Below are 20,935 nucleotides of genomic sequence, written 5' to 3'. Positions count from 1 at the left end.
ACACTTGCTAAATGCAGTCTATGTGGACCGTACATGACAACAGTATCTATAAAAATTCGGACACATATCCAAACACCCACACATTTAATGTTTGTAACTCACACACATAAGAAAACCTATAGGGAAAAACAAACTGAGGCCCTGGAATGGATGACCATATCTTGCCCTTTACTACAGGGCTTTAGGGAGGGTCTGGAAAGTGGCTAGAGTTAATTTCAACAGGCCAGCAGTGACTGGTTCAGGTCCAGGAAATTCCCAATGAGAAAATAACTAGTCAAACAGCCTGAATGAAGTTAAAGCATAACACAAAACAGCCGAATCCTACTGTATGTTAATGTGCATTGGATGACGGTTATCCTAGTCAACACTTCAGAGTTTGGATCTCATGATGGATCATATTAAAAGTTGGAGAACAAAAGTGCTGCTTTAACTCTGAGTGAGATGAGGTTGTTAAGCTGTGGCAGGAGATTGGGGGAGAGAGAGAGAGAGAGAGTGAGAGAGAGAGAGAGACTGAGGCCCGCATCAATGCCTGTGCAACAGCTGTGTTTCATTTAGACTCAGGAAGTCGCTCAAAGAAAATTCCTGTACTTCTCTTTTTTCTTTGTACCTGCTATAAGACCCACTCACACTTGCCCAATGCAACAGAACACTTATGATGGAAATTTCCATGGCAACAAAAATAATTTTTTCCACAATACACACAGAAAGTTGTCCATGTTTTGATTTGGTACTGTGACAAAATATGGAAGGGGGATTCTTCAATTAGGGGAAGTTTTTGCCCTTGAATGATTTAAAATATGCTCTTGCTACTTTTATTATTCTAGTTTTAGCATAAATTATAGTAGGTTTTAACTTTTCAATTGTCTCTTTACAGAATTTTCTAATTTTTAAGAATACTGAAATGCATCTTGAGTCTCGAGTCTGCGCAGTTGTGACCGTGAAGTGGAACCACGTTATCAAGGCCCCGCCCACATTCCCGCAGAAACGGTTAGTGCAGTTTACTGCAGAACAACTCTTTATGTCGGTGTGAAATAAACAGTTACGGAAATGTAGAAATGAAAGTTAAAGCTCCCGAAGATCCAGAAAAAAGTCTGTTGGTGCCTCAGTGACTACTTCGCTCAGAGAAGCTGTCAATCACAGCTGCCAATCATGATGCCACATTCCTGTTTTTATAGCATCAAATAACTAACTAAAACCAAACTTATTTAAAAAACGGAATACTTGAACTTACGTCAGCGTGATAAAAACTACCTAAAATGACAGACACCATCTTTGGAAAAAATATATTTGAAGTGTAATTTGATTGTTTGTTTTGTCTCACGTCCCATTAGATTACATTGAGAGGGTGCGGTTTATGACCTATAATGCATTCAGTCACCAGGGGGGGATTGAAACGTTTTGGCTTAGCTTTTCAGGACTTGTGCGGCACACTTGTTTCTACTTGGTTATACAGGGTAAGAGGGAGAATGACCAACAATGATCCCAGCCTTATTCCAGGACAATGAGACAAATGTAGTTAAAAGTGGGAAATCACCCAAGATCTCCAAAGGCCGTCTAATTTGGTCTCACATAAACCATAAAGGCCTCAGGTAGCCTTTACAATTTTTTTTTAGAACTTGCTTGCACATTTATTGTGGGTGGCTGATTCATAATTATGTTTAATGATGCCTTCCTTAACGTTCAAATGTCTGAGCTATTATGACCTACAGTTTGAAAGCTAATGAATAGTTAGAGATACATTAAGCCAATCTGAGCAATGAACTCCTCAGGGTCCAATCAGAGTCCAGGCATTTGAGAAAAAACAATTCTTTTGTCATTTGATAATAATTATAGCCTTATCTGCATGATCTGCATGCAACAAATGTGCAAAAGCTGTGATAATAAAGTATTTTTTCCTTATAATTTCATTCAAGCCTTACCTCTACTGATTTCATGTTGGCCATCGTTTTGTGACTGGACACATCTTGAAGACCAGAAGTGTGAAATGATTAAGCATGGTCAACTAGTAAAAACAGACCCAGTCAGTCTCTGAAGATGAAGGAAACAAACCCTTGCTGTATGTCATTGCGGTTTATTTCAACATAAGAAAACAACGAGTTTCATCATGTTAAATATATGCTGCATCTACAGTATCCCTATGTGGCCACTGCTCACATCTGGAATCATCACTCACAACAAGACTCAAATGAAATACTATTCACATGCAATTCTTTCAGTTGTGTAGCACCAGAAATAGCAAATTTTGTGAACCTCTCTGGATCCAATCATCATGCCCCCAGCGTCCCTCAAAAGCCCCCTCTCTGGAATGTTAACAAGTAACGCTTTAAAAAAGGGGGTAACTACAGAGACAAATTACTACACCATTATGTTTATAAACCTCTGAACTGTACAGCTCCACACTACTAGCATGCCATGCATCAACATTTTTCCCCCTTTTTTGACAGCAAACAGGTTTATAACACTTTAAATGGGCACAACCATCTGGAGCATATTAAAGAGGGGGGGGGGGGGGGGGGGGGGAATCAAAGGATGCAAGAGAACATTTGATACATCATTCCACCATGCCAAGGACTGAAGAACAAACATCTAAAATGTCAGCTCAGCTTACAGTTTGGATGCAAGGAATGATTTCCTCAAAGAACCCTTTATGTTACTGATTTTAAATGCAACTTGGGTAAAGGAAGTGAATTCTGTAGCATATTTTAGAGAGATGTTAACTTATGAACAGCTTGAACATGCCACCAAATCTGGCATATCCGTGTGGAATAGGTCTGGACCAATAGCACAGCCAATTAAACTGGAGCATTTTGATTGAGCGAGTAGATTCATGAGATCGAATCTTTATAGAAAATGACTAACAATCCAGGTTATAATTCCTGCAGATTGGGCTACGACATGAAGCCTTTGTTTATATGTTTACTTGTCTCTGCTCAAATGTAATAAGACACATGCAGTTTTGATACAAACAAATCAACAGCAAGCAATTTATAGAACATCTTTGTAACGTTTCTAGATCCGACAGTTTTTTTTTTATGACATCAGCAACAAAATAAAGGCAGAAATAGGAATAAATCCTCTCTGGAGTTCAGAGAAAGGCAATAAAGTCTTTCCTAAGACATTGGCAGAATCACTGGGACACGTGTGGGCTGTTTTCAGCTCCAATTATTTCCTTATGTGATCAAGGCCATGTGCAGTTTTAGAAATCCAGTGAGACTCTAAAAGAATGAGAACTAGTGATTGTGAAAACAGCTTCTCAACAGCTTGAATAACTGGTTAATGGTCATTCAAGATAAATTAAACATATTTTGTTCTTGCAGCTTAGAATGAAAATATTGAGAAAAGACTAGAGTCCATGTAGATGCTTATGTGGAGCCCTGGAAATCATCTGTATTGTATTACTGTAGAAATACAATGTCGAATAAAGCACATCCTTAAGAGGAAATCCTAAAAAGGATGTATGGAAAATGTGTGGAGACAAAAACATAGAGAATTCACAGCCAGCCAGACAGGCAGATCCCACTCAGAATCTGAGACAGGAAATCAAAATCCAAAGCCAAGAGCCTCTGGCTAATGAGCTAAAAGAGAGATTCTGTTCTTGATATTGGTCTATTGCATTAAATAAATGCAAATGCCTTTAAATCCATTCTTCTGCTACTACTTTTCCAAATGGTTTAACAGTATTATGCTTATAATTTATCCTGACCCTCAATTTATATGTTTTTATTTATTTGATGTAATGTCTGTCTTGGTGATTGATGCAGAAAGTGTCATTGAAAAACATAGCAAGAAAACAATGTTGGCTTTGATACATGGAGAATTTGGCAATGACTTGAGTGAAGTGACATCACCTTGTTCTTATTCCAGCACACACAATGTTATTTTTATTGTTGTTGTTTTTCATTGCACAATATAAATGCAAAACAATTATTTTAGTCTACTCCTTACAAATCGAACTATTATGTACAGTCATTGCAAAGTCCTGGCGTTGTTCTCGAGTGGCTATGGAGTGGGAATGGGATACATCCTTTGTAGCCTCTTCACTCACAGGCATAAAGCACAAAAAAGCTACATTCACAGTTTGTGCAGACAAAGTGAACAAAATTAAATTTTTATGCTTTTAAAACCCAATCTTTTAGACTGCATAAGTGATCAGTGAGCAGATTATTATAGCAGATTCTTATCATGCATGTGCTTATAGGTGGTGCAGTCATTTTCTGGCATATCTACAGTAGTTGCAATAGTTTTGAATTGAGCGTCAACCAATGCCAAATGAGTTTCAAATAAACTGGCCATATAGAGAGAATAGTTGCATGACATGCTTATGTATTCAGTCATTCTGTCATCATAAACACATGCCTCATTATCCCAACATTAGAAACATTAGGCCACAAGGGCACATGCCATTAATCATATATGATCCAGACGAACAACTAAAGGCTTATTAGTAAAACATTTGAGTAATCACATTGAGTCTGAGCTGCTTGCATAAATCTGCTTCACTGTAAAATCATACTCGCAGTGACATCATAATGTTGTTATGGTCAACTATATATATATATATGAAGAGTTCAGATGCAAAAGCCTCTAAGTGCCATCTGAAATTTTCTTCTAGAATGATCATTTTTATCAAGCTCGTATATTTAAGTTCAGTAATTTCACTTAAATGACAATTCATAGGTAATTTGCATTGCTTTAAGTGAAATTACTGAACTTAAATATACAAGCTTAATAAAAATTATCATTCTAGAAGAAAATTTCAGATGGCACTTAGAGGCTTTTGCATCTAAACTCTTCATATATATATATATATATATATATATATATATATATATATATAAGTATATATGTTTTATTTTATATATATATATATAATATATAAACTGATATTTATATTTTATTTCAGCTTTATTTCAATAAAACAATCATTGCTCTTGAGATTATATACTGTACATATATATATATATATATATATATATATATATATATATATATATATATATATAAGTTGTATATATAAGTTGAAGTACTAAAAATGAAACTAAATAAAAATAAAAATATTAAATAAAAAAAATGACAAAAGCACATAACAGATTTACTCAGACAAACAAGTAAAAAAAATGAAAATATAAAAATAAAACTATAGTATATAAATAATTATTAACACATTCTATTGTTGCATACTGCATCTGCATTCTTAACTTATACAATTAAATCATTTTTAATTTACATTTACATTCACATATAGATTATTTACATTCGCTTAGCAGATGTTGTTGTTTCTAAATCCCTAGTATCTAGTAATTTTGCATTTTTAACTTATTTAGTTTAAAAAAGATGTGTCATACAGTGTACAAAAGTACATAACATAAAGCAGAATTCAAACGTAGTTTAAATTAACAGCCTCAAGGCTAAAGCATTTTATTTAAAGAGGGTCTTGGAGGACTCATGCTAATGACCTCAGTGATAGAAATCATATTACGAAATAAAGGTTTGCTTTCAATATTTTATGGTTAAGGTTTTATAAGGAACTGAGAGGAGACTGCAGGGGATAATGAAAAGAACACCTCCCACAAATGTACTGCTGCCTGAACCGATTTTCAATACGGCTCATTGCTCTTGACAGTAATGTGATGTCATCTAGATGTATCCAAGGAGATTCAAAACAGCCCCCTCATTCAGAACACTGTAATGTTCTGGAATCCGGCCCACAACTTTCATGACAGAGAAAGAGGGGGGGAAAGACCCTCTGAGCTATTGCAGATTATTTGGGGGTCTGGATACATAGTCATATAAATGTAGTACCTCTCCTCAGAGAAACTTGCTTGAATGATAATTGAATTGTTATGTAGGCTACATGTTTCTTCAATAACACATAATAAGCGGACGATAAGAGTGTTACCACAGAGCCATAGAGTTATATTACACACTGATTTACAATATGATTCTGATGTCAGCTGAAAATCATAACTTGCAGTGAAGGGATACTGATTTTCCTGTTTTCTGCATGCACAATTACCGGGTGACATTTGTTTCATATCTTCAGTCTCAGAGGCATGATCTCATTTCGTCAGTATGTTTGCCAAAGAACATGCTTGGAAACAAAAAGGCTAGAGAGTAAATTACAGCACTAAACAATGATCCTTCAAGGAATTAATGGCATAGTTCAGAGTCAACAATTCCTGCATCCAAATTCAAACAGCAAAAACACACTAGGCATTAAAGGGATAGTTCAACCAAAAATGAACATTCTGTCATTAATTACTCTCCCTCATGTTGTTCCAAACCCGTAAGACTTTCGTTCATCTTCGGAACACAAATGAAGATCTTTTTGATGAAATCTGAGCGATTTCTGTTCCTCCTTTGACAGCTACACAACTACCACTTTGATGCTTGAAAAAGAGATCGTTTTTTGAAGCTTTTGAAGCACCAAATTGGTAGTTGCTGTCAACAGAGGGACAGAAAGCTCTCTGATCTTCATTCATTTGTGTTCTGAAGATGAACGAAGGTCTTACAGGCTTGGAATGACATGAGGGTGAGTAAATGATTACAGAATTTTCATTTTTGGGTGAACTATCCCTTTAAAGCCATAGAATTGTGAAACACTTTCTTCTCTTCTTAAAGGGACAGTTCATGCAAATATGTAAATTATGTCATTATTTAATCTATGGCCTATTGATTTTCAGTGCAACACAAAAGTAGAATTATCTGTAAAATTGTTATGCAGTCCTTGCCATGCAACAACCAGGGGCTGTCAAGCTCAAAAAAGGATAAAAACAAGGATAAAGACCACAAAAGACAACATTAGGTGGATTATTTATATACTATTATCATATTTATTCATATTTATATATATTTTTGAATTAGATTTTATTTTTACATTTTTATTTAATTTAAGAGTTGTAATTTTATTAATGTATATTCTTTTTCTACACTGTAAAAAAATATTTTCATGATTTGTTATACTCAAAATTTTAAGGCAACCAGGTAACTTACATTTTTAAGTTAAAGGTTTAACTTAAAAATGTAAGTTACCTGGTTGCCTTAAAATTTTGAGTTCATTGAAATTAAAAAATTTAGTTAATGCAACAAAGAGATTGGTTTAATAAATAGAAACTCAAAATATATGTTATCTGAACAACATTATCTAAGTTGATTTGACAAAAGATTATGGTTTAATAAATAGAACTTCAAAATATATGTTATCTGAACCACATTAATTATCTAAGTTGATTTGACAAAAGATTAAAAGTTGTGATAACAAATCATGAAAATATTTTTTACAGTGTAGCTTCTTTATTCTAGATTTGAGGTAAATGTATTTATTGGTGAATAATAACCTTATTACATTATAGGAGATTTTTCATTTAATATTTAGATAAAAATAAAAAAAATACCAAATAACCTGCAATTTTATGTTTTTAACCACTGATAAAAATCAAGAGCCCAGAATGTCGTACTGTACCTTTAAATTTTAGACGCAAAGCCATTTTTCATGCAAAGCCTTCAAAAGACTTTCATATGGAAATGCATAAACAACTTTCATGATACTTTTATGGTGTTTTTTGTTCTTTTTGGAGTTTGACAGCCATGGTCACAAAGGACTATGTAAAGAGTCTTTAAGAAATTCCTCGGCTGAACTGTCCCTCTAACCTCTTTACTGTGTATGGAATGTTCTAGCAGGGGCACAGTCATCTGCGCTGGCGGGAGGAGTGTGAGTCGGGGGGTTTGGAGCAGGAAAGGTTCATGCTAGTGGGTGGCCCACCGCAAGGCCTGGATCCTGACTCAGCAATCAGCAGCCGTCACAGTGGAAGGCTGTTCGTTACCGCAGCAACTAAGCTTAGCCTGACATAAGCCAGAATCGCCTAAGAGCACTCAAAAGCTTCATCACTTTACGCAGCCAATAAAACCACCAAACTCTTTAATAAACTTCCATGCCAGGCATGCTTGACACGTAACAGAACAAAGAGCAACAAACACCAGGAAAACGGTGCCACTCCACCCATTGCGCAAATAACTGAGAAACAAATATAAACACTAATTACATTGGGAGACATAAAAAACAAACTACAAAATGAAATGGGGATGTGTTCGCATTGTCACAACACTCAGTGGAGCCATGTCCAATTAAACTACAGATGTACCATGAAGAAAAATACACTGTGCCATAGTTCAAAGTGATTACAGTCCAAATGTCAGCCATCAGTGGAAGAAATCCTTGCTTTTTCACAATAATTTAGAATTTATGAACGCTTATCTGAGTTAAATTATACATTGAAAAAGTAAAAAAAAAACATAGCCCGATCAAGAATAATACCATGCATCAGTTCCCTTGACAGCCAAAGTAATCAAAGTCTCAGAAACAAAGGCACTGTGCCTCTGTCTTGGCCAGTTCCGCAAAACAGATTGCCAGTAAGTAGTACTCCGAGCAAAGGAAAATACTAAATCTTTCTTTCACTATACCTTTTTTTTTTTTAGGTCAGGAAGCGCAGAGTTGATTTTGGCTGAGTTGGGAGCCAAAAGACTTTCATTAATATATCAGACACAGCGCTGCACTCGGGGCCTGTCTTTTATTGGTAATGGCAAAAGAAAAAGGTTGGTCTCCATCAGTGACATGTATTGTTTTTGAATGAACGCCAGACCCTGTGGAGCAAGAAAAGGCACAGAGTCCATCCATCATTTAGGTGTGACACCCTATCATATGACAGCATGTTATAGCGGGCAAGAACATTTCCGAAGACCTCCTGTAAGAGTGGACGGATGCTAACTTGACCCACTCTCCTCACACAGTAGAGTCCACCAGATGGTTTGTTTTAGAAGCTGAATTTATATCTATTTGTCAAGAGTGGAGAAGGAGAGCTTTGGTTGCATTCCTTGTTTACGCAAGGAGACCGCCACTCCTGATCTGTTCCCTGTCATACAAAGAAAATTGACTACTGAGAAGCACAAATTTAGTCAAGGCCTTCAACAACAAGTCAATTCAGCATAAACAAGTAAGATTTACTCTAAATCTTTCTTGTCACTGTGTAAACTACATTGTTTTACAAAGAATTGTCAAGTTCAGATTTGTGTGGCTGCTTATCTCTCTTTTCCAAAGAGTCTCCACCACTGAGAGCTCCAGCAAAGGTGCTTTTAAAGAGGCGAATTCAACTGGCCTGACCCAGCGCTGACCCAAGCGCTTTCCAGAATCCTTACAACCCATGCTATGAACCTCCTGCTGGGAACCGGCCATTTGTGAAAAAAAAACCCTGTTCTCTGTTGGAGAACTGTGTGTCATGCTCATAATCCAGGCTTGAGAGATAAGGATAAAATCCTCCAGACCCCCCTATGCTCATCCCGCAGACCCTGTTGGCCATCTACCTCCATATCCTCCTGGTCTCTGCACATATATTGAAAACACAAAAACATGTCACGTTTCATGGCAGCATTACAGAACACCATGAAGACCCAGGGGGGTGCATTAAGCAAGTACTCTGAAAACATTCTCTTCTGGTAATAAAAAACTTGAGCCAAATCAAAAACACTCACTCTGGCACAAACATAATACTATATCAAATGCATCTACTACAAAACGTAAATAAGAACAAAGACAGATACAGATACAAAAAAAGAGACAGATTTACTAGAGAAACAAAATTCTGTAAGATAAGACGTAAGCTTACTTTCCAACTTTCTAGATTTACTTCAATTTATGCTTTTAAAAAAACGATTCTTTATTTCATTGTTTTTCTATTTGGTTTTGGTTTCTTGTTTTGTCAGAAAAATATAGAAATAGGTTATTATTTTTTCAAATTGAGAAGGTTCTTAATAGAAAAAAAAAGAATTAAACTAAAAATATATATATTTTTTAAAATATAAAACTATATAAATATAAAAATGTATGTGTGTGTGGTCTTGGTAAACCTTACGTTATGGGGACAACATATTTGGAAATGTTTTGGTCCCCATGAGGAAAATAGCTTATATGTACAGTATAAATCCTTATGTCTATGGAAAGTCCACATAAAACATGGAAAAATACGGATTAAGAAAATCTTAACCAAAAATACAGATTGAGAAAATGTTTCATTTGTAGAGTGAAACCTACATCCTACTATTATTGTTCTCGTCAGCTTTTACTGTGAGCAATCGATAAATAACAGCTCATGTACTTTACTACCAGACTTTGATAGCAGTATTGCTCATTTCTCTTCAAAATGATTTAAAATGGTTTCTTTCTGTTTTTCCTTACATCTACTTCCTTCCCCATCCAGCATTTTTTCCCACTGGCATTGAAAACCATCCGAAAAAACATATTTCCATGTCAACGGCTTGGAATATCCAACAGTAAAAAGGATACCTTCCGCTGAAGGATAAAGAGTAACTTTTGCCAAATATCTGGCAGCACTTAAAATAATCAACTTAATAGTGAAAATGTGTTCAAATCAAACTGTATGACAGATCCAAACAGACAGGGTTGATTGTCTGGTTTTGCCACAGAGAGAAGTGGCTAGAATAGTTTCCAAGCTTTCCCACTTTCTGTCTATGACTGCACTGGCTTAGCGAAAAGCAAAGTGTAACCACTTTATTTAAGAGGGCACACACCTCTGTGTGGACCTCACAACCCATCTGCCCCAACACTCTTGCGCTGACGCAGCAGTTACTCATTCTGCTGGATTCCTTCAAACTTCCTCACTCGTTCCCTACACCCACCTCACAGCCATCAAGCCAAGAAATGAGCCTGCATGAAAAGAAACAGTTCAGTGACTATAGACTACCAGCATGTCAAACCCTTGTAGATCATTTCTGTGTAATATGGGACTGCAGTTCTGTTCAAACAAACATTGCAATAATATAGCCAACCATATTTCTTCCATTCATTATTGCCCAATGCAAAGTTTTAATCCAATTAAGCTCTAAAGACTCATCCAAACCCTAAACTTAACCCTAACTCTGACTTGATCATCATAAAATCTCATTTATAAAGGAAACCTAACTCCACGTGTAGACTATAAACCTCATAAATCACCTGTATTCAGTCAAATTAACTTAACACTCCACTAAAGTGCTCATGACAAATTCACCTGGTACCACTCTTCTGCTGTGACAAATGAACTGTGGGCTCGAGACCAACCACTTTTAAGAGCTGTGCTCTTAATGTTCATGCCCTTTATCAACCCATTCCTCTACCTCAGTGGTCAAACAGCACATTATTACTCTGGATGAAATGAAATCTAAGTCAAACTGGGAAATAACTCATGCTGCTTTAATAACTGCTAGATGGATGGTGGTAGCTCAGACAGAAACCTGAAGCCTTTTATGACCACCAAAGTCAATTACAAATGCTTTAGTTTAAAGGCAATAAACTATCGAATTACACAGATAATGTGATGTGTTGGTGGAGGCATCTCTTGTGGGATACAATGGCTAAATAAAAGAAAGCACTTCTTAAAGGTGCCCTAGAATGGATTGTTTTATTATTTTAGAATGTTACCTGGGGTGCCCTTATAATGTTAGTATGTTTTTAGATCAAAAGGTGTTATAATTTAGAAATAAAAGGCATATTTCCTAGCCTGATTTCATCCTCTGATATGAACGCTCTGTTTGAAGGGGCGTGTCTGCTGTGAGACTTCAGTGTAAACGCCCACTGCTGTGATTGGCTGACATGCTTGCATATGAAATATCTAGCATTACATGTGGAACTCTCTCGAATACTTTTACTATTAAAGCTATTATACGTTTTTACTATTACAGCTATCGAGATTAACGAATCGTGAGAAGTTTTTTTAAGTATTTAGATCTATTCCCATCACATAAAAGGTTGCAGTGATGAGCATTGAGCACATGACAGCCTGTTGATCGCGTGAATGAAGATCTTATCACTGCAACGCAGTTTCTGCGAGAAACGACGTGAAGTTGAGCATTTAGTCACTGGCTTGATTTACTGATGCATAAACAGTATTGAACGACTTAGAGAGAAAGATTATCTGTCTGAACTTGAACAATTACGCATCAGAAATTCACATAACCCACTAGTTCTCCAGAGGCTCGGATGAAGGAACTAAAAATATACTTTTGTGTTCATTTGTACATCCAAACACTGAGCAACTGCCATGCTTCGTTCGCTCGTTTGCAAGCCACGATGTCTCTCGAGGAAAAAACAATATCGCGCTGGATCTAGATAACACAGTGTAAATTATCGTTAATAAAATCACTACTTACCGCTTGCGGGAATATAACGTTAGTTGAAATTGCCCCCTTCGTCAGTATGATACGCTGAGAGAAGCCTGGCTGCTTGATATTGTTCCAGGTTAGAAAAACAGTCCGTGGTGAAATGGGCGGAGCAAACGAACAACTTCGAATTAAACTGTAGCGGTATCCGATTATAGATAGATAGATAGATTATAGATAGATCTGCCATTTTCCCTATGATCCTCGCTTGTTTCTTCACCTGCAGAACTTCCGATGATTCGGCTGGACAGTTCCGCCTGGCATTGAACATGGGCTGGCATATGCAAATTTTTGGAGGCGTACATATTAATGATCCCGACTGTTGCGTCACAGTCGGTGTTATGTGGAGATTCGCCTGTTTTTCAGGGGTGTTTTTCAAAAACGAGATTTAAATAAGAAGGAGAAAACTATGGTGTTTGAGACTCACTGTATGTCATGTCCATGTACTGAACTCTTGTTATTTAACTATGCCAAGATAAATTCAATTTCACATTCTAGGGCACCTTTAAAATGAAGAAGGTATGAGATTTAAAGCAGATGCTAAATGAACATACATCTTCAACATGCATTCCTACAGCATATACACAATGCCTTGACATTTTTATAATATTGCCCGTCACTATTGTATGTGAGTATAGTTTTTTAACTCTGGATAAATATTTTCATGCTATGGCCAATAACTGATAAATGTCCAATATAAAAATTCTATATTGTTTTGTCTAATGCTAATTTTAAAAAATCAGATGTTGATACTACGGAGCCTTAAAAAAAATTAGATGGGAGGAAATATAATAAGTCAATGCTTTTGCGTTCTCTCACTAATGTTTTGCGTTCCTCCGAGAAACTTCGCAAAACCTTTTGAGCTCTTTACACGTGAACACGTGAAGTTTTTTGAGGGAACACAAAGGTTTTGCAAGCAACGCAAAGTTTCTTGGGGGAACGCAAAACATTGGCGAGAGAACGCAAAAAAACCTTATTTTTTCACCCATCCCATATTTTTTTTCCACCACCATGTCCCTTTAGGGGCTCCATATGTTTCAAATGAATTTAGGCAACACAACATTATAATGTACAGTATGAAAACTACAAACCGTAAACAAAGCAGCGCTTGCTTACCAGAACACACTTCAAAAACTAGCCTGACAGACACTCTTTCAGCCCTAAGCCCTAAGTGAAAGCATCAAAGTGAATAATATGACATATAGAACTTCACAATCAAATCCTAGAGGAAATCTGTTTCATGGGACTATAGACAAAAAAGCAAACCATTCAAACATATTATAAGTAAAGAATGATCACAAAACAGTCAAATAAAAAAGCAAAGAAAGGACTGAGGCATCCAGATCTATTCACTAAACATCCGTCTGATGGGCTAATGATAATAGCACATGTTTAGAGGGGAAAACAACTGCGGCAGACACCAGATTATGACCTTGGGTAACTTATAATCAGCTTTCCTGACTGTAAGTTAAGGTCTAATTCACCTTTCAATCACTAAAAACCTGTCCAAGCTGATATATGGAGAAGAATGAAGAAAACGATGAAGAACATCTCTATCGATCATGAACTGGCTGCAGATTCATCAGGCACTGCAATACACTTACCAAACCTTTTGTAGCCAAAAGACTGCACTTCCTCTTCATCATTGAAGTCGTCTGCAAAAGAAACAAATGACAATGATATTAGTATTGCTACATAAGTGAGTATAAGTGCTACATGCCTGGTAATCACATGATGTCTTAGTATAATAGCTGACACTGAAATATAATATTACAATTATAGCTAGACTGTGTGTGTGTATATATATATATATATATATATATAAATTAAAACATTGAAATTTAGTTTAGGTTTACGCTATATACACATACTGGCATTCAAACATTTGTGGTCTGTACGATTTTTGTAAAGATTTTTAAAGAAGATTTTTTGCTCACCAAGGCTACATTTGTTTGATCATAAATAACATAAAAACAGTAATATTGTGAATTATTATTACAATTTAAAATAACTGATTTCTATTTTAATATAGAGAAATCATTTTAATATGCTGATCTGATGCTTAAGACTTTTCAAAAAAAATAAAAATAAAATTATATATACAGACCCTTTCCAAAAAATTTGAATATCATGGAAAAGTTTATTTATTTCCATAATTCCATTCAAAATGTTAAACTTCCATAGATTATAGATTCAGGGCCCACAACTTAAAACGATTTCAAGTATTTAGTTGTTTATTTGTACATAATTTGGGCTTCCAGCTCATAAAACCCACGAAAACAGGATTTCAAAAAATTAGAATATTACATGAAATTACACAGTAATTACACAGTGATACCATGGTCATTGAACCAGGGTTTGGTTCTTTTGGCAGTGTGGGCAGGTGCAAATCCTGCTGGAAAATGAAGGAAGCATGAAGTGCTCTGAAAATGTTCTTCTTTCTTACCCCAACCCTTTGTAATGTATATTACTTTAGCAAAACATTATATATTAAACTACATTATGCATTATAAACCAAACACAAACAAGCTCTGACATTTCATAATACCAAATATATGACAGTATTCATATTGTTCCTAATAAACAATGTCAACATATCATGCTGAGATAAATAACATAAACAAACACATAACATTTGCTTTAGGAGTGATAAAAAGTATGTGGTCTACATCTGATTCTTGAAATAACACTGGCCAGGATGGTCCATTCATGAGTTAACTAAACGATACCATCTTTTACTTCCTCTTCCTGTCCTGGAGCGCAGTTTGCCTTAGAGCTCTCTCTCATGTGGCTACCATGCTCATGGGAATGGAGAGGGGTGACTCCGGGCGGTTTTATGTGTCATTGTCCAAAGCCAGAGAAAATAAAGAAGGAACACATGTTTCTGTAGTTGGAGCCCACTCCCCCTCACTCTGATACTAAACCAGAGGAAGAACCGCAGGTGGGAGGGGGAACAGTCCGTCAAGAAACCCTACAGAGTGCGACCTCAGGTCCCAAAATCAAACTGGACGGATATACAAAACCCATAGAAACCGCAGAGTGGAAAACTAGGGAACAAACAGGCTTGGGACAAAGAATTGAGGACTGATGCTGACAGCTATTTCAGTCTTTTCGCTGAAAATAACAACACAACTCTGGGAAATGCACAGGAACAAAGCTCCCACACACCCAAAAACCAACATTTGTACAAAGCCACAGCCTGAAACATGACATTGCAAGAGAAATATTGCTTGAAATAAAACCTTTAAAGTTAAAAATGTTATGCATGGAGAAGAATCACAGAAGACCGCAGATGACCCTTACTCAGAGGAACAGCATTTCACTGTGTGTGGTCTGAACACCCTTATTAGGTTATTTCCGTGTGCCTTTTGCTCTGTTTACTAATCGTTAATATGTCAATGCCTTAAATTGATTCATGGTAAATAAACATTTATCTAACCAAAAGATGAACCAAAAACAGCTACAGTATCTCATTTGTTTGAAGTCTGGCCAAAATCCAAGCAAACCACAGTTTGACACTTTTTACAAATCAGTCGGTGAAAAATACAACATCCTGCTTTTAGATACGAATTCAGAAGTGATTTGTTTGGGAATTGCACTGCAAATTCCAGATGAAGCAAGATTCAGTAAATGTAACAATGTCATATAGCCTTCAATGAATCACATGCCTATATTGTTTTCAGTTCAGTGTGAATTCTAACACAAGTTATGTTGAGATTTGAAATTTCCACTAGATGGCAGCATTCTGATTGAAAATTAGAAGAACAGTGAAATGTTGCGTAACTCATATGGCACAAAAATGTGATGTGAAGGCTTGTTGTTCGTCAGAACATCTGGCCATTGGACATCCAAAAAGACTCAGGATGGGGAGATGTGGGGGTTGTTTTTACTAAAAGTGGCTCTATGAGTCACAAGTTTAAATTCTGCTGTGCAATCAAGATGGGAAAACATCTTGGCTCTTAGAAGAACATGCAAGTTTCAACAACCTCTGAAAATATAGAGGACCTTTTCATTTTTAATTATATAATTCTGACTTCATTTTCCTAAGCTCAACTTACCTTAGAATTAAGAGCACATGACACTTTTAAAAGTTGCACTCAGTACATTTGTGTTGTTGTTAATCATCCCAATATTAGTGTCGTTAAAGTTTATGCTTAGACTAGCCAGGGATGAAACAGTGCTGCTCATTAACAATGAAGCTGTTTATTGAGCCTACCTTTTGGTCTGGTTTTGCTTTCTCATTGAAATGTTTTGTTGTTGATATTTTTGCACTTTTGCACTCATTTTGAGCACTGACTAAAATATAGCTATATGAAGTAAACATAATTGACTAACATAGCCATCACGTGATCTCAACATGGCCGCATCCATGAGGGTGGACCTACTTCAAGCAGAATCAAAAGCTGTTTTCAGAAGACTGATATATCTGGAGTCTTGATCTTATGTCAGTGTACATTATTTTAATATTAACATAATGTTAACTAACATTCTAGATATTTTTCAAAAGTGCTGTTAATTTATTTGTGTGTAAAACTTTAAGTTGCATACCAAAATATACTGAGTGCACCTTTAATAATAGCCTAATAATAATAATAAAAAGAAAAAGTCTCTCAAGCTTAACAGAAATTTTTCAGAAATGAGAATTCACATATTCTTCAACTCTTAGAGGAACGTCTTCACACCCCGCCAGATGTTTCATTTGTAACGTGGCCACGCGTTTTCATTTTTTTAAGATAAAGGAAACAATGTCACTGAACATCCCACACAATAGCCGGTCAGCAACACAAAGCTGTGTGTGTATATCCTTCTATTCAGCTGTCTTATGGCAGTTCAGCCAAACAATCCGCCAACCTTAGACACCACGAGCAGTTAATCGCAACCAGATGTTTCATGCACTGGACTAACTCACATTCCTCTGACAAGAGAAAGAAAAGCAGAAAACTGAAGAGCGAAACGCGTGGATAGACTCAAGAGACTTGCCTTAAAAAGACACAGCACTAAAAACGTGTAAGAAGAGGGTCATTTGAAATGCATCTTACCCTTCATTGTGGTAAAACTGTGGTACACCGTTCCGTCACGAGCCAAACGTTCACATCAATCTCATGACAATAGCGCAGACTCAAGTATAGCGCTCGCGCACTTCCACGTTGAAGTTTCACAGATGCGAATATTCCACCTGAAACATGCGTAGTGTGTTTTTCACCCCCTCAATCCCTGTGACTGACGCTAAACTTGTAAAAAGTAAGACACAAAAGGGGGGAAAAAAACTCGTGGACACCTATGTTCAATAAGTCGTAGCAAATTTCTGCTCAAGACGCTAACTTTTTCCCTCTCTCCATGAGAACGTGTTCACGATGGAAATTCACTTGAGGTGAGTGAGGACTGAGGAGGATGATGCTTCCTCTTCTGCTTGTTGGCTGCAACCTGAGAAGAGAGAAGTTGGGAGTCCGTAGGGTGTTTGTTAGTCCGCTTGTTTTCTACATGAACTTATTCTCCTAAAGGAAAACCAGGTAAAAAGCAGCAGCAGCAGCCTCCTCTACACTGAAGCTCTGAATATGCAGCATCGCATCTGGAGTTAAACTTCCTCTGGCACATGGGAGGGTCTTACACGTAGCACGAGTTAGTTATTGTTGGGCTTAGAGTACTGAGAAATCTTAACCTGTAATAAGAAACAGTGTAGAAAACATTAGGCTACTTCTTAAACTACTATTGTGTTTACCCAAATCTCAACATTTGAAAGATCTTAAACTGTTATTCATCACTGTTATTGTGATGGCTTAAAATGGGTTAAACTGTGCTATGAAGTTTAAGCATCGAGTAGGCCCAACTTTGAGACAAAAAAAAAATAATGTTAACAATTTTAAGCTTCTGTACTGGCCTGAGGCTTGTTGTCACACAATAAAGTTATATCTGTAATTTTAAGGTTTGAGCCAGGGTTAGGGTTTTGTGTGTTATAATTGTTTGACTTTAAATTTAGCCTGAAAAGCTTACGATAGGCTGTTTAAGGCAGGTACCACTGTGTTCTACCCCATTACAAAAGATCAAGATGTGTAAAAAAAAAAAAAATGCATCAAAACACATGACCAACACCAAATAATTATGTGTTCTCTTACGAGAGGTTCTCTCGTATTGCGTAGTTACTACGCTACGGGAAAGCCTTTCTTTCTCGAGATACTGAAGCCAAAAATTATCCTTAATTTTTATAATCTTGTCAACGCAGTGCGGCAGCCTGCAGACCTAGGGCAGGCTTACTAGCGTGCCCATTGGCTGCCCTGCGGCAACTGCAGCAGCCTACCGCTGAGCCCTTGGCGTGACGTCACGACCAATGAGCGCGCTTGGCGCGCTTAATGCGTCACAGCCCGCGAAAAGGGGTGTGGCTTAGCGTATAAAAGCGGGGCTCGGAGGCTGCTTCTCTGATTTCTGTCTTTTCAGCGAAGCTCTACGCATCGCTGCTCTCTGAGGAAGCCGCCGTCGAAACAAGCGACCAGCACGCCGAGGATCTCAGCCTGAGGACGCCGGCCGCCTTCGCCGCCTTCAGCTTTCCCTGCCTGCTTCGCTATCCGGCGAATATATCCTTTTACTGCTCTGTGTTGTATGTGTTTGTGTGTTCGCCCCGCGACACACTTTGCATCTAAAAGAGCGCGAGGCGTTGTTGCAAATGCCTCGCTCATCCTGTGGCTCGTGCAGAGCCGCGCTCAGCGACGGAGACCGCCACGTGATCTGCGCTCTCTGCCTGGGTTTCGACCACGCAGCCCGCGCCCTTCACGGGCGGCTGCGAACAGTGTGAGGACTTGCCGATGTCGACCCTGCGGGCTCGACTCGCCATGTTTCACGATCCTCCACCTTCTCCGGCTGCCTCTTCCGGGCCGCGTAAGAAAAAACGCCGCTCTCAAAGGCCTTCCGAGCCGGTGGTTATAGCTGAGCGCTCGCCGGAGCCCCTCCCGCGAGCCTCGCTCTCTCCTTCTCCCCCGCCCTTCACCGACGCGCAGCGGCCGGCCTCTGCCCGCACTGCCGTCGCATCAGGGGGTGAAGCAGACCAGCTGGTTACTCCCCTCTGTCAAGCCGCGCAAACGGCGCCGCTCACAAGGGATGTCAGAACGGACGGTCACGGGCTATAGCTTCCTTTACGTTACAAGGAAGCTACCCCCCCCCCGGATGACGCACGCCCTCTCCCCCTCTGTTCGAGCCGCGCAAGGCGCCGCTCACAAGGGATGTCAGAAGTAGACGGTCACGGGCTGGCTTCCTTTACGTTATAAGAAAGCTACCCCGCGTCTCGGTCGCGCGCGTCACTCTCCGGCCACCTCCGTTTCTCACACATTTCTCAGTCCCCTCCTAGCTCAGGCGACTAGAAATATCTATATTGCAGTAAACGAGCCTGTTGTTATACACGCACGCCTGCAAACAAACGATGTCACAGCACATAATGACATCTTCCCGCTCTCTCTCCCTTTGTTCGAGCCGCGCAACTGCGCCGTTCTCAAGGGATATCAGAGCGGACGTCACGAGCACCGGCGAAAGGAGGAAGAGAGAGTGATTTCGTCCCGCTTAGGCCGGACTTCCTCCAATCCTCGCATATTTCTCAGTCCCCTCTAAGTTCAGGCGGCTGGAAATACTAATACTGCAGTAAACGAGCCTGTTTAATACACGCGCGCCTGCAAACAAACGCTCTGTCATATGCTCGCACTGACTGGAAGCTCATGTGTGCCCCTGTGGCTCAGTGGCAGAACATTAGGCTTCCGCACCAGAGATCCGTGTTCGAATCCGGCTCTGGCAGCAGAAAAACTTTTTTCTGCTTGCTTCTCCGAGTTCGCGGCCAGCTTTCTTACATACAGAAAGCAAACCCGCATCTCACGGGATACATATTTCTCAGTCCCCTCTAAGCTCAGGCGGCTGGAAATACTAATACTGCAGTAAACGAGCCTGTTTTAATACACGCGCGCCTGCAAACAAACGCTCGGTCATATGCTCGCACTGACTGGAAGCTCATGTGTGCCCCTGTGGCTCAGTGGCAGAACATTAGGCTTCCGCACCAGAGATCCGTGTTCGAATCCGGCTCTGGCAGCAGAAAAACTTTTTTTCTGCTTGCTTCTCCGAGCTCGCGGCCAGCTTTCTTACATACAGAAAGCAAACCCGCGTCTCACGGGTTAAATATTTCTCAGTCCCCTCTAAGTTCAGGCGGCTGGAAATACTAATGCTGCAGTAAACGGGCCTGTTTTAATACACGCGCGCCTGCAAACAAACGCCGAAACACGACGCTCGGTCATATGCTCGCACCAACTGGAAGCTCATGTGTGCCCCTGTGGCTCAGTGGCAGAATATTACGCTTCTGCACTGGAGAACCGTGTTCAAATCCGGCTCTGGCGGCAGAAAAATATTTTTTTCTGCTGGCTTCTCCGAGCTCGCGGCCAGCTTTCTTACATTCAGAAAGCGAACCCGCATCTCACAGGATGGTGCTTGAGTATTTATGAGCGTCTAAACATATGAGCCATCAAAGCATTTGCTCTATAACGCCGATGGTGTTACAAGTGTAGAAAATGTGCCCACTCCCATGTGCTCACTGCTACACACAAAACACGGTCTCCCCGGTAACGCTCACAGAGCGCACTCTCATAAAGCGGACACATGCCGCTTGAGTACTAAGTGTAGTAAATGTGCCCACAACTCTGTGCTCACACCTAGCTGCTGCCCGCTCTATCACACAGTTACCCGGGTTGCAGATCCTCTAAAG

At 38.8% G+C, this 20,935-nt stretch overlaps 1 protein-coding gene across 1 annotated transcript in view; it reads right to left on the bottom strand.

The window, feature by feature from the left end:
• The window catches only part of colec12 (collectin sub-family member 12), a 29,567-nt gene extending 11,789 nt beyond the window's left edge, over positions 1-17,778 (bottom strand). Inside the window, exons 1-2 of the mRNA XM_079876149.1 lie at positions 17,247-17,778; positions 13,812-13,862 (exon numbers count right to left, since the gene is read on the bottom strand). Of these exons, the coding sequence (XP_079732275.1) occupies positions 13,812-13,862; positions 17,247-17,253 (58 nt within the window). The 5' untranslated portion in view covers positions 17,254-17,778. The remainder of the gene's footprint in view (positions 1-13,811; positions 13,863-17,246) is intronic.
• Between the last annotated feature and the right edge of the window lie 3,157 nt (positions 17,779-20,935).

This window comes from Squalius cephalus (genome assembly GCF_949319135.1).
Source record: "Squalius cephalus genome assembly, chromosome: 7".
NCBI lineage: Eukaryota > Metazoa > Chordata > Actinopteri > Cypriniformes > Leuciscidae > Squalius > Squalius cephalus.
This window is presented reverse-complemented; position numbering and strand designations above follow the sequence as displayed.